The following is a 15,108-nucleotide window of genomic DNA, read 5'->3' as shown; positions in this document are numbered from 1 at the left end:
CGCTATACAAATAAATGTGAATTGAATTGAACTATAGTTTGTTTCTGTGTGTGTACAGGACTTAATCCAAACAAACCTGTCGGCAACATTACAACTTCAGGAACAGCGGGCACATCAACGGTATTTGATTTAAACATGAGCGAAATCTTTTATTCACACTTAACTGAGCCACCGAACACAAGTCAGCTGACATATTCACCATTGATCCACTGCACAGAAACAGAAGACCAATGAACCTGGGACTAAACCCAGGAAAAGAAAAAATGAAGATGTTTTGGTTCCTCCATCGGCCGCTGACCCGGGGAATGATTCGGACTCGGACTCCAGTTTAGATGTGGATAAGTGGAGGAAACTGCTCTCTGAATTTTCAGGTGAGAAAAAACTCAAAATGCACAATAGAAAGGCTTCGGTTTACAATCTCACATTCACGATTCTCATCGTTACGTCTTAAATATACTTTGCATAAAGACAATTGAGCTCTTTTTCATAAAAAGTACGATTTTCTTAAAGTCTTCTGCTCACCATGGATGCATTAATTTGATCAAAAATAACAGTAATATTGTGAAAATATTAATACTATTACAAATGCCGGTTTTCTATGTGAATATATAGTAAACTAATTTATTCCTGTGATCAAAGCTGAATTTTCAGCATCATTACTCCAGTCTTCAGTGTCACATGATCCTTCAGAAATCAGTATAATATGATATTTGATACTTTTATGATTATTATCAATGTTGACAATATTTTAGTGGAAACTGATACCTTTTTTTTCTCAGGATTCTATGAGGAATATACAAAATTCAAAAGAACACCATTTATTTGAAAATATAATCTTTTGTAACGTTATAAAGAGGTCAGTTATGTTTTTGTTTTTTTGCCAAATAGATCAGAAATAGTAATTTTTTCATGAACGGTTTATCAAATCAACTTGAGCTCCATAACTTTTTGTTGTCATGGTCTGAAGATGATCTGGTTAAATCTTTGTGAAAATCAGAGTAACAGCCTAGGAAGAGTTCGAAAATGTACTTTTTCCTCCAAAAAATTCAAAATTGTGCAAAATGTGTCAAGTCATCTTCATTTATATAGCGCTTTTAGAAATGTAGATTGTTTCAAAGCGGCTTTACAGAGATAAACTGATAATTTAAGGTAACAGAGATTGTTTTGGCTTTATAGCGGTTCTTGAATAAAGATATTTTCCAGCTAAAGTTAGTTTTGATTGATTCACTTCCGTCGCAACGATCATTAGTTATTAAATTAGGGGCCGCTAAGACGACGCCGTTCTCTCTACACAGACTTTAAACGCGAACCTGTGAGAAACGCTGATGGCGCTCACGTGCGCTCACATTCTATAGTTGTGTGTTTGAATATATGTGCGCAGGTTTGTAATTCCCAACAAACCAAGCCTAAACAAACTACTTGTCTGGCCTTAACATTTTAGACAGAATTTTATCACTTCGGGGTAGATACGTGAAACCGAAATTATCCGACAGCGCTTTATCTGTAGAGTGGTAAAGGGATCCTCCATAGGGAGAGGCTAGTTGGCACTTCATGACATAAAATTATGTCATAGGGTTCAATCGAATCGTCACGAGCCAATGAGAAAAAAGGAATTTTGTTTCTAGCCCTTATGGTTTAAAAAGCATAAACATGAGAGCAACTTTGAACAGTTGGTGGCGCTAGAGGGATTGAGTTAGAGACTCCAAATTTTCTGTGATGACAGTTCAGATTGCCCTCTATCTTTGTGCCAAATTTCATAAGTTTCCCGCAAGCGGTTCTATGAGCTGCCATGGACTTCCAGAGCAGAAACTGAAAAATAATAAGAACGCCAACGGATACAATCGTTTTTTTCATTTGTTTGTTTTGTTTTCGTTTAATCTTTAAACACAAATGAAGATATTTTGAAGAATGTCAGTAACCAAACCGTTAACTGGTCCCATTGACTTCCATAGTAGGAAAAAACAAACAAACATGGCAGTCCATGGGACCAGGTAACTGTTTGGTTGTGTTCAGCAGAAAAAAGAAATTCATACAGGTTTGAAACAACTTGAGGGTGAATATATGATGACACAATTTTCATTTTAAAGTGAACTATCCCTTTAAGCATTTGTCTATTTAAATCCAAACAGCAACTTTTTTTGTCTGGGCAGTGTATTTCCCATAAATTTTTGATGTAATGGTGAAATGTGGTGTGTTTTCATAAGATCTAAACAGAAATATGATCATAAAAGTTTGTCTTTTGTTACCAGACGTCGACAGAGAGAAAATGGACGTTCTTTCAATTTTGGACGAATCTTTTGGGACGATCCCAGAAAGGAGGAGGGCGAGAAGGAAGCCGAGAGCAAGAAAAAAGAAAGAAGAAAGCCAAGCCAAGAAGGGAAAGTCCGACGCGCCAGCAAATGAAGCGACGGCCAAATCCAATGACATTTCTTTAACAACCGATGCATCTAAGACTAGCTCAGAAAAGCCGAAAGATGAAGATGCTAAAGTCAAGAAAAAGACTGGAAATAAGAAAAATAGTAGCATCTCAGCTCCTGATGTGGTCGAGACCCCAAAAAGAGCTAAAGCTAAAACTACACAGGACGAGACCGATGAAGCGCAAGAACATCATGAAGCTAACGGACTTTTGAAAGGAACTAAAGAGGTTGGTGTATCAGATTCAGAAGCCATCAGGACTCCTAAAAGAGTTCATTTTCAACCATGTAATAGTTTTTCACAGCAGATAGAGGAAAATGCTTGTAAAGATAACGGTACCTCAGAAACCACTCAATCTAAAAAGACCAAAAAAAAGAAAGGCCTTTCTGAAGCTAGTGATGTTGAAACTGACAACAGTCCCTCAAATATTCAAGAAGTTAAGAAAGCTTCTGTGGAAACTCACTGTGAAGAAACCAACCCTACGACGGACCAATTAGAGACGCTTTCAAAGAAAGTGAAAAACAAGAAGTCTAAAAGTGTTGCGGAGCCCGTTCCTGATGAAACGCTTTCTAAGAAGGGTAAAGCCAAGAAAACTCAAGTTCCTTCTGAGATTGACCAAGAAACAACATCTGAATCTGTTAACCCCCATTCTTCATCTAAAAAAGCCAAAAGCAAGGCCAGTGAAAGCCTTTTAGAAACAATTGAGTCTGAAATACCATCTAAAAAAGCCAAAAGCAAGGCCAGTGAAAGTGTTTTAGAAACAATTGAGTCTGAAAAGCCATCTAAAAAAGCCAAAAGCAAGGCTAGTGAAAGTGTTTTAGAAACAATTGAGTCTGAAATACCATCTAAAAAAGCCAAAAGCAAGGCTAGTGAAAGTGTTTTAGAAACAATTGAGTCTGAAATAACATCTAAAAAAGCCAAAAGCAAGGCTAGTGAAAGCGTTTTAGAAACAATTGAGTCTGAAATACCATCTAAAAAAGCCAAAAGCAAGGCTAGTGAAAGTGTTTTAGAAACAATTGAGTCTGAAATACCATCTAAAAAAGCCAAAAGCAAGGCTAGTGAAAGTGTTTCAGAAACGCTTGAGTCTGAAAAGCCATCTAAAAAAGCCAAAATCAAGGCTAGTGAAAGTGTTTTAGAAACAATTGAGTCTGAAAAGCCATCTAAAAAAGCCAAAAGCAAGGCTAGTGAAAGTGTTTTAGAAACAATTGAGTCTGAAATACCATCTAAAAAAGCCAAAAGCAAGGCTAGTGAAAGTGTTTTAGAAACAATTGAGTCTGAAATACCATCTAAAAAAGCCAAAAGCAAGGCTAGTGAAAGTGTTTCAGAAACGCTTGAGTCTGAAAAGCCATCTAAAAAAGCCAAAATCAAGGCTAGTGAAAGTGTTTTAGAAACAATTGAGTCTGAAATACCATCTAAAAAGGCTAAAGCCGTGAAAGAACCTGGTGAGGTGGAAACTAGCAATAAAAAGCCCAAAATAGTCCCGTCGGATGCTTTGAAAAAAAAGAAAAGCAAGATGGCTGCCGATGGCGTGGAGATCCAGCATGACGTTCCTTCAGAAACGCCTGTGAAAAGTCGTCAGTCTCCAAACGATGTTGCCGATGGCTTGGGAAATGAGGAAACCGCTAGTCAAGAGCTAAACACACCGTCTAAAAAAAAGAAAAAACACAAAATGGAGGAAGCTTGTGACGTCCCTGCCGCGCCGGAGGCCAAGAAAGACAAAGTGAAGAGCAAAAACAAGAAGGGTGAAAATGCAGATGCTCCTCCACCACCAGAAGAAGAAGAAGAAGAAGCTGCAATGAGCCAGAAAAAAAAAAGTGAGTAATTAACAATAATATGTATGTGTTGACATGGCTTTTTTTACGGCATCCTTCAATTATTTCTTCAATGTTCCCTCTCACGCTGCTATGATGTACAGAGAAGAAGAAGACAGGAGAAGAAACGGAGGGAATCGTTCCTGAATCTGCTCCAGTTGAGGAGCACAAAAAGGTACAATTAATGTTTGGTTTTAATAAATTGCATGTTCAGAATGATGCTGTTTTTAAAAGAAAACGAGCAGTTTTGTTGTGAACTATCGCTGTTCTTCATCAACAAATACTAACAGAATATACCTATGAAGCCGAGCCTATACTGTCTAGATCACAAACCCAGTCTGGAGCCGCACGGGTATATCTGTGGCAATAGCCAACTATACATTGTATGGGTCAAAATTATCCATTTTTCTTTTATGCCAAAAATCATTAGGATATTAAGTAAAGATCATGTTATACCATGGTCTGGGTGAATACTCGATTCTGATTGGCTGCAGGGTGTCCATTAAAAAGTGATGTAGGACACCTACTAAAACCGTTAGATTTCGATTGTAAAGCTAATTAAAATATAAACTAATGTTTTAAAAATGTGTTATTTGGCAAGTGAACATGTTATAAGCGGGTTAATGCCCTTCGAGGTGTCCATTGTCAGGTATTAATGAGGCGTGAACCGTCCGACGCGACAGGTTCCTTCCTATAAACCGACTCCTAAGAACGATTCGTTCAAGAACCGAACATCACCAGATCACATGACTCCTCGTTTTTTTTCTCAGCAATGTTTGGCTGACCTTTAAAGATGGTGCGGATGGTGCTTTTGCTTGTATTATCAGATTATAACGTCTACCGTGGGTTGTTTCAGCAAGTGTATAGTGACAGTGTAAATGCAGATATCAGAAATGGGTCACTTTTAAAACATGCAAGCTGGTCGTCAAAAAAATCGGATATAGTCAAACAAATTGGACTTTGGCCTTTATCCATAGCCTGACTTCGTCATACTCATGTTCTAGGCAGAATGTGAGTCTGATACTGCTCCATAGGGCTTTGATTATGAGGCGTGTCTTAACCCAACCAGGAAAAAAAAAAAAAACCTCTGCACTCAATTGGGTAGACCTGCAACCAATCAGAGCAACTCAGTAAGTGACGTATGTTGAGCGACGCATAGTTGTCAACTGCACGCACGCTGGAAGAAGTAGTAAATTAATGTGTAAACGATCTTTGCCGTTGTTGTAAAAATAATTTATGAATTTGCGGAGTACTTACAAGCACGAATAGTATTTTTGAGAGAAATACAAAAGGTGTATGTACACGAACAAGTTCTCCGTTTAGGATTAGATCTCGACAATAAAGCGAATAAATCTTCTCGCATTTGTCGGCCTTGTCTCAGCTTTATAACACGGTTGCAACGCGACTCGACTGATTTTTAAAAAATGGAAAGACGAGGAAAGAGAGCTGGCTGAAGAAGCGAGTTCATCTGAGGCTTCAGAGAACAGAGATCGTGAGCACATCCCTTCCATTGGTTTTCATTGCGTCCCATCTTCTTAGCGACCATCGGAGCCAGCTGATAAATTACACTTTTGCCGAATCCCGTAGGAAGGACGGCAAACACATCTTTCCGGTCGACAAATGCCTTGATTGCGGTTCTCTGTTCGTCTTTTAAAATGAATGCGCTGTCGATTTCTTTTATAACATAGCGGAATCTAAACATCTCAGTCCTCCAGCTGCAGTCATCTGTTGAAAACCAGTTCAACCCAAGTGCTCTTTGATGACGTGGTGATTACGTAACCGCAGATCATCTGTCCATCATCGATTAAAGCCCGCCCTGGCAATTTGATTGGCTCGGCCTTCTGGGAGCCGAGCATAATTACTCCTCAACGGATCGAGTCCAGACCGAACTTCCAGACCAAAAAATGTTGTGGGCGGGGTTCAGGCTAGCACCCAGGCTACAATATCCATATAAATATCAGCATCTGCACTAAACTCAGTTTGTGCCTCTGAATAAAATTGAGCTGTTTTTCCTCGTCGAGTTTGAGCTCCATATTCTCACTATATCATGAGACATAAACGCCTGATGTATCAAATATTAAAACTAAATAAAAAACACACATGTACACTTTTGTTTAGATTTTGTCTAAAGGTTCCAAAATTGTTCCATTAAAAAAAATAATAAACTAATATACCGTATGTATGTAAGCAATACGGTACGAGAGGCTGTGCTGTATCGTGAATAACCCCTTCAGCCGTGACTTATTCCCGATACAGCACTTGCCTCGAGTACCTTATTGCTTTTATAAAACGGTTACCACACAATTCAAATATTAAAGCCGAAAAATATGTATCTATGCAACGTTCATGAAGTAAAATCACTAAAAGCCTTCCTTCCGCTGGAAAAAATAGTCCCTGACTGTAAACAGCAACTAAAATTACATACATTATTTCGCCAATAGATGGCGGCAGAGACTGTGTTTATGAGCGAGTCAGTCAGCAGAGAAGACTTTTACTTTGAAAGGACTCAAACTTGTGATCACGGAGAAGGAAGACGCAACGGACAGATGACTATGGGCTCGGGGAAACCCTTTAACTGTTAAAAGCACAAGATATCGAGGCGGACATTCAAACGGATTAATTTTATTATGAATATATAAGACTGACCTGAAGGAAAATGCTATATCTACTGTAAATGCAGTTACACTCGCTTACTCGATCTCTCACAATACTCTACTATGAACAATATCGATGAGATCAAACATGTGTTTGCGTTGCTAAGAGTGGTTGCTAGGGATGTTGTGTAGTGATACACAGAACCGTTGGGTGAAGCGGTCATAGTCGTGTTTTATTGTGAATAAAACACAGACCAATCAGAATCAAGAATTGGAACTAACCGTTTTATAAATCTTAAAGGGTTAGTTCACCCAAAAATGAAAATAATGTCATTAATGACTCACCCTCATGTCGTTCTAAGCCCGTAAGACCTCCGTTCATCTCCGGAACACAGTTTAAGATATTTTAGATTTAGTCCGAGAGCTTTCTGTCCCTCCATTGAAGCTGTATATACAGTATACTGTCCATGTCCATAAAGGTAATAAACATATCATCAAAGTAGTCCATGTGACATCAGTGGGTTAGTTAGAAGTTTTTGAAGCATCGAAAATACTTTTTGGTCCAAAAATAACACAAAATAAGACTTTATTCAGCATTGTATTCTCTCCCGGGTCTGTTGTCAATCCTTCACAGTTACGCTGCTGGCGTAAGACGCTGATGACGTGTTATCTGGTGCGCCCGAGCTTCATTTATAGACTGAGGGAAACGCACGCTGTAAAAGTGTCTCATCCGCAACATGCACATTTACGCACCATTAAAAAAATGATATCCACGCAAACAATGTAGAATAGCTTGAATATAGCGTGCGTCTCCCTCAGACTGTAAACGAAGCTCGGGCGCACCAGATAACACGTCATCAGCGTCTTACGCCAGCAGCGTCACTGTGAAGGATTGACAACAGACCCGGGAGAGAATACAATGCTGAATAAAGTCTTATTTTGTGTTATTTTTGGACCAAAAAGTATTTTCGATGCTTCAAAAACTTCTAACTAACCCACTGATGTCACATGGACTACTGTGATGATGTGTTTATTACCTTTATGGACATGGACAGTATACTGTATATACAGCTTCAATGGAGGGACAGAAATCTCTCGGACTAAATCTAAAATATCTTAAACTGTGTTCCGAAGATGAACGGAGGTCTTACGGGCTTAGAACGACATGAGGGTGAGTCATTAATGACATTATTTTCATTTTTGGGTGAACTAACCCTTTAAAGGCCGTGTTGCAGGTTAAATTTTTCAACGAATTTGTGCAATTTGCTTGTTGGTAATGAACATTTAAACTGTTATCAATTGTATTTTATGTTGTTGGGTATCACAAAACGGAATACAATGCGAAAAAGTAGGTACTATCTTACAGCGGCAACGATTCTCCTTTCCGCCACAATGCATTGCATGACGTCACCTTGGGGAGAGAGTTTACCAAAGCCCGCCTGGAGAGCGCTGAGAGTGACTAGAGAGACGGGTAGTAGACGAGAGTATTCAGATAGCGCAGATTATAGAACATGATCATTGTCTATACAACACATCTATAGTCACCTATAACTGTTTAAGTTGGTTCATAAGACTTCGTGAAAAAAGTAAACAAACAATTAACATAGGCTACTCGTGCGTGCTGGCTTGAAGGGGACCATGATCCTGCCTGAGATGTGTGTATGCTACTTCAGCACAAACGGGTTCAGGCAGCATGCATTCAGCATTCAGTCACATCTGGTCGCGGGGTGAGCTCCTCGACTTACTGCCCTACAGCACAAGCTTTCCAGCGCAGTTTCCACGGGACGGCACCGCCCGCGCGAGCATCTGCCGAACACCGCGACAGACACGCGGCGGCTACGTTTGCAACAACATTTTCACCGGAGGAAGAGAAACGCTTAGAAACGCCCATATAGCAGCACGAAGCCTTCTATTTATAGATGACAAAGACAAAGTTTACCAGTACTATGACAAAGGCTACCAGTAACGTTACTTATCTGAACTAACGTTATCTGAACTGATCACCGCCACTATAAAGAAAAGTTTATTTTTCAGTCGGTGCTATTCAATGACAGTAAAAAAAAAATGTGTGTCGTTATCTCATTGCTGCGTTGCTAAATGATAGCAACTCACCAGGACACTTCACCAACTCTCCACTCATTCTCATCGGACCATGCATTTGATCGGCTTTGACGGCCATCAGGCTAGCTTTCCTCCACTTCTCCCCAACGTGACGTCATCACCGTCGAATTGCGTGAAAAAAACCGTTAATACCAAAAACGTAAAAAACTGGTATTTAAGACCATTTTTGAGACATTTTAAAAATGATATACATATCTTGAGTGATTTATGTACCCATTAATCGACAGTGGTGGTTAACCTGCAACATGGGCTTTAAGCATTTGCTGTTATTTATTAGTGGGTTAATTATGTTTCTGCTATTGTTTAATTGACATTCTGTAATAAATCTCTCTGGGATTGAGTTCTGTGAGTAAATGAGTTTTTCCCTCTTCTATTGTCCAGAAAAAGAAGAAAGAGAAAGCGCTCAGTAGCGATGAAGCTCGTGGACTCAACAGCACATAATGTTCAGACGTCAGTCCTCAGATAAACTTCTGGAATAACGAGTAAATCTCAATGCATGCTCCGTCCCGACTGTGAGGATCATGTGTGTTCATATGTATGTAAGTCAGTGTTTGTATGTTTTATATTTTTATGGAGGTGAATCTAGAGAAATGTTTAGTATTCTCGTTTTGTTTTTCTATTTTTGATAACTGGACTTTGTGATGAAGAAGAATTTTATGCCTTTTGTATTCTTTTAAACGTGTTTTTAAAAAAACAAATCATGAGAGACATGAAAAAAACGAATCATGCTGTTTTATTTTCATTTTGATCATCTGATAAGTTGTCATCATTCTTTATTTTTAAGGTAAATTTAATAAGTACAATTGTTAAGGATGAACCAGTAAATTCTGTAAATGTCATTTTGTGACATCTATGTTAATATTTGTGACCAATAAGGGGAAAAAAATTGTCTTTTTTGTTGTTGTTGTGGTTCATAATACACAGATGATTTTATTTATATTTGTCTCACCTCATTCTTCACACTGACATGTACATATGTAGCCATATTTCATATTTAAAGTTTATCTGGGACATATCGAAGGGTTTTTTAAGAGACATAAATGTGTATCAATCATATTTTCTCCTTTTTACCCAGAAGATAAAGTAATTTTTCAAATGTGTGTATCTGCTAAATGTTATTTACATAACGTATCAGTTCACTAGAATATGAATGACCTCAAGCTTAATAGACACGGATGGACTAAAATCCACAAACCTCACATTTTAAATGCAGAGTTTTTAGGCAACAACCTTTTTTATTTTTTTTATGCACTGGTAAATTGTGAGATTTTGGGCTATTTTTCTTGTCTTCTTTTAGACTAATGGAATAAAACATCTAAAATACACATTAAACTTAATTTTATTACACTTTTTCTATTTGTTCAATTATAATACACATCTTTGAAGGCTTTTTTTCCCCCTCAAAATTATTCCCTTGTGCACTGAGCCAGAATTTTTTCCTGTTTTTATCCTATCTATATTCTAAAGTTTTTTTGTTTGTTTGTTTACTGTAGGGTTTGGATATAGATATTCTGATTTATGGAGTGAAAAAAGTCACATGTCCAAAATCCTTTCTGTAAAATCTCTTAATAGTCCATGAGCCAGAGGGGTTGATCGGTATCATCGGGGGGACAAATGCTATCATTGTTTTTTGGCAAGGTATACACCCCCAGTTCTAGAAAAATCACGATAGCAGTGCAGGGGTGGTAGCGAAATCACTTTTTTCAGCATATGAAGTTACTAACCCCCTAAGATAAATTCTGTTTTTGAAATCTGGTGTATATCTGGTTTAGTCTCATGCTAGGGATATTGTCAAAATTCTATAATATGGTGCTTGGTATCGTTGGAAAGGGGACCTTTTAGGCTTTCATATAAGCCCAGTACTGAATCTGTCTGACAAACACAGAGGTCACATGACTTCTTTAAACCAGAAATAACACACATTTTTTAACAATTTCCGCCTAAACTGTATGCTTTCTTTTATCCCTGTGGCATGAAAGAACACCACGGACACAAAACTCAACAACTTCAATACTCAAGGCACTCTGATGACTCAGAAAATGTATAATATACCCATACTATTTATTTATGAGAGCCTTAAATTAGACTTGTGCAGCCAACACAAGTCTTCAAAATAGAATAGAGCCAATAGAATGGACAAATAGAATACCCTATTAGTCCAGGGCCAAATGGCCTATTTATTCATGTACAGTTGTAATAAAAAGTAATTGTTTCAATAGTGTTGTCAACATAACACTTGTAAGTGGTTTAAAAAAATTTTTATATCATGTATTTTGATATTCACCCACTTTCAGTTAGAATGTCAGAAAGTAGCTCATGCACGGAATGTTGATGGATTTTGACAGTTTGATAAGGTTTTGTCAGATTTGTGAAAAGATTGTTGGTTCAGTTGACTGGTTATAACAACACTACCAACTATGCCATATGGGGAAGAGGAGGCCTGTTCCGGCGCAAAAGTTCCCTGGTGCTATTTTGCAGTTTCAAAAAACAATTCCGCCACTGACCAGGAAAAACCCAGTCTAAAGACTAAACACTACCAACTATGCCATATGGGGAAGAGGAGGCGTGTTCACTGATTTGATTTAAATGTAGTATACGAGCGTATGGTACGCTCAAAGGGTTCGGTTAAGCACTAGTAGAAATGGTGTTGGGAGTTTCCGGTTAGAGAAACTGGAGCGAGAGAGAGTGTCCCAGCAGAAGGGTTTTATTTGGATTATTTCTGCATGTATGAAGTGTTACAGGCATTTACCTGTGGGTATGTGTGGTCTACAATGAACAGAGAAAACAAAATACAATATAAATTTGCTAGTAAACAGTATTACAGATAGCATAAAGAATAGTCACTATACAAAACAGAAGTAATAGTAAATCAGGTTATTAGGCTAAATGTTAAATCTGTAAACCATAGGTTAGCATTACTTTGGTAAAGTGTATTCAAGTATTTAGAATCTAAATATATAGCATAAAAAATTTAGCTTACATATCTGAATTATACTGCAGGTCATAAACAACTGAACAGTATCAAACTAGTATCAATTTGACTTTACATGGACTCGGAAATATAATTATTCCAATTACTAGTCGAACTAGTACATTTCGCAGATGACAGTGCCAGAATACACAGACTATTAAAGTTCGAACAGCATAAAATGTAAAACAGATAACTTACTACTTAATCAATCACTCACGGGAACAACACACATACAGTAGTCCACTTTGTGTAAGAAAGCATGTCAGTCTCTCCACCTATGTAAATTGACTGCCCTCTGATACTAGTTCAGACATGTCCTGACTTGTCCATGCCCGTGCAAGCACCAACAAAGTCACATACATAAATATACCTAGAGGGGGCATTGTTGGGCTTTCGTACACAGCCGCCCCAAAATGTTGCTCGCGACATTTGAACCTGGTAGAAAGCCCATACCAAGTGGCAGGATTGGTGTTGTCATCATCCATGAGTTTGGGAAGTGGAATTAACCGAGCCACAGGTCTAACATAAGTCCGATCTTGAACCTGAACTACAACTGTCCTTATACTATATATTTAATGTTTGTTTAAAACAGCAAAAGTGAAACGTGCTCTGTGGGGGCCCAGTGGGGCAATACTGGTGTGGTACACCACCCCAGCAGAGGACGTCCCTGGATTGTAGGTCCAGTGGCACCGCAAACCTGCTCAATCACTTCCATCTCAGACACGGTTTTAATTATTCTTATTTCTTTTGATTATTTTAATTTCTTCTATGTAAAGCACTTTGAATTACCACTGCTTAGCTTTGCATTTACTGAATGAGCACTGTGCCACTGTTCGTCCGACTGTTTGCACCGTATTTTATTTTCTAAACTGTTTTAATTATTCTTATTTCTTTTATTATCTATGTAATTATTTTTATTTTTATTTCTTCTATGTAAAGCACTTTGAATTACCACTGTGTATGAAATGTGCTATATAAATAAACTTGCCTTGCCTTGCCTTGCCTATACGTTCATTAAGTCCAGGGAAGGTACGGGTCAGCTTGCCCACTGGCCAGAGGGCTCGTGGAAGTTGTGGGTAAATGATGAGTACTACCTGGTCAACCCTGAGCTGGTCAGTATCCTTCAGCCATTTTTGTCTTTCCTGGAGACCTGGCAGATAGTGATTAATAAATCTAGCCCAGAATTGGTCTGCAAGTATTTGGCTGTGCCTCCATCTCCTGGTTCCCAAAAGATTGCTGGAGTCATACATTACTTGTGGGCGAGAGGAGTCATGGCGACCCATGAGCAGAATGCTGGGTGTGATTGGGTCTGGGTCTGCGATATCCGATGATACGTAGCCCAATGGCTTGGCAATCATTATGCCCTCCACCTCAATCAGAACAGTGCGGAGGAAGGTTTCAGGGACTGTCTGTTCCTTTAGAATGACTTTCAAGGCTTGTTTCACAGATTTCACTTCTCTCTCACATATACCACCAAAATGCGGAGCACTGGGATCATATTCCTTAATAAGGAGTTTTGTTATTTGTTAATTAGGATCGAGAACTATGGGATGAAGGGCATTCATGTCTATATGTTCAGCATGACGCAGTCTCCCTCCAACCCTAATTAGTCCAGCATCTTTATCGTACTCAGGAGACAAAGACACTAGCCGGCTATTAGATGGTAAGGATCGGTTTGATGAGAGAGCTTTAACTTCCTCTGGAAATGAATCTCTTTGGGATTGTTGGAGAAGGAGCCTTTCTGCAGTAACATAATGTTCAGCTACGTCTGCTTGCAATGTGGAAGATTGAGCCGCCCCATGTTGGTATGCCACTGTGGCCTTTACCAAGTCTTTCCAGGTGTTATACTGCTTTGCGTCTGGGAGTTGTAAATCAGGACTAGTGCGTAGGTGCAGGCAGAGTGCTGACTTCTTTAATTCAGTATCTGGTTCAGGGTCGGCAACTAGCATGATTGGCCAGGATGCTTCTGATTGATACAAGAAGTCAGGTCCCTTAGCCCAATGGTATGATTGTGTCAACTCCTTTAAAGACTTTCCACGGGTAATGTCGTCTGCTGGGTTATTGCCAGAATCCACATACCTCCAGGAATTAACATCTGTGAGGGACTGAATTTCAGCAACTCGAGTTCCCACAAAGACCTTATACCTGCAGGAGTCAGCCAGCAGCCAGCGAAGGAGAGTGGTGGAATCTGACCAGAGAATGACTTGCCTGATGGTTACTGTGAGTTCTGTTTTGAGAACTTTAGCTACTTGTTCTCCAGTAAGTGCTGCACTCTATTCAAGTCGTGGTATTGACATTTGTTTCATGGGGGCTACACGTGAACGGGCCAGCACAAAATAAATGTGTACATGACCATCTTTGTCTTCTGTGCGGATGTATGATACTGAGCCGTATGCTCTCTCCGAGGCATCACAGAAGATGTGTAGGTCTCTGGTGAATGTTTCATCCTGTACTTGAAATGGAGTGTAGCATCTGGGAATCTCTTGTTGCTCCAAATCAGCTAGTTCCTGTACCCGGGTTTGCCATCTATTTCGTAAGCTGTCAGACTCAATAAGGTCATCCCATCCCATATGAATTTTCCACAGATCCTGAATGAGTATCTTGGCTTGGGTGGTGAATGGAATCAGGTACCCGAGAGGGTCATACTGCGATGCCAATACCTTGTAGATATTTCTCAAGGTAGTTTTGAGACATTCCACTTGGCGAGGCTTGCATCCTAAGGAATCACTGAGACAGTTCCATCGCAATCCAAGTGTGCCCTCTAAAAGATCTGGACTCTTTTGGGAGAACCATAGCTCACTGCTTTGTGACCTTGCTTCTGATGGAAGGTGTTCAATGACTTCTGGTTTGTTGCTGGCCCATTGGCGGAGATCAAACCCTCCAGTAAGCAGCAATTGCCTTAGGCCATCTACAAGAGCTCTAGCCTTTTCTGTTGATTCCATATAAAGACAATTGTCTACATAGAATGACTGGGTGACTGATTCTACGAGAATGGGATCAGTTTCACTGTTGTCATGGGCTATTTGTTGCAGTGCATATATAGCACAACAAGGACTGCACGTTGTGCCAAAAGGTAATACTTGCCACTCGTATATCTTTGGCTGCTCAGTCTTTTGCATGTTTCTCCAGAGGAAGCGCAGGATCGGCCTTGTCATCTGACAGTAGGCGAACTTGGTGAAACATACCTTTCACATCT

At 39.3% G+C, this 15,108-nt stretch overlaps 3 protein-coding genes across 4 annotated transcripts in view; 1 reads left to right on the top strand and 2 right to left on the bottom strand.

Moving 5' to 3' along the window:
- The window catches only part of tcof1 (treacle ribosome biogenesis factor 1), a 15,302-nt gene extending 5,125 nt beyond the window's left edge, over nt 1-10,177 (top strand). For both annotated transcript variants that reach the window (XM_079629894.1, XM_079629893.1), the window contains exons 5-9: nt 59-120; nt 218-371; nt 2,250-4,229; nt 4,331-4,401; nt 9,323-10,177. In XM_079629894.1, the coding sequence (XP_079486020.1) occupies nt 59-120; nt 218-371; nt 2,250-4,229; nt 4,331-4,401; nt 9,323-9,382 (2,327 nt within the window). In that variant the 3' untranslated portion in view covers nt 9,383-10,177. The remainder of the gene's footprint in view (nt 1-58; nt 121-217; nt 372-2,249; nt 4,230-4,330; nt 4,402-9,322) is intronic.
- Nucleotides 1-15,108, bottom strand: part of srp72 (signal recognition particle 72) — a 253,770-nt gene that overhangs the window by 35,113 nt on the left and 203,549 nt on the right. The gene's annotated exons all lie outside the window — the stretch shown is intronic.
- arl9 (ADP-ribosylation factor-like 9) overlaps nt 1-15,108 on the bottom strand; it is a 324,624-nt gene that overhangs the window by 125,349 nt on the left and 184,167 nt on the right. The window lies entirely within an intron of this gene.

Source organism: Phoxinus phoxinus, assembly GCF_949152265.1.
Source record: "Phoxinus phoxinus genome assembly, chromosome: 12".
Classification (NCBI taxonomy): domain Eukaryota; kingdom Metazoa; phylum Chordata; class Actinopteri; order Cypriniformes; family Leuciscidae; genus Phoxinus; species Phoxinus phoxinus.
Note: the sequence above shows the minus strand (reverse complement) of the source record. Positions and strands in the feature narration are given on the sequence as shown.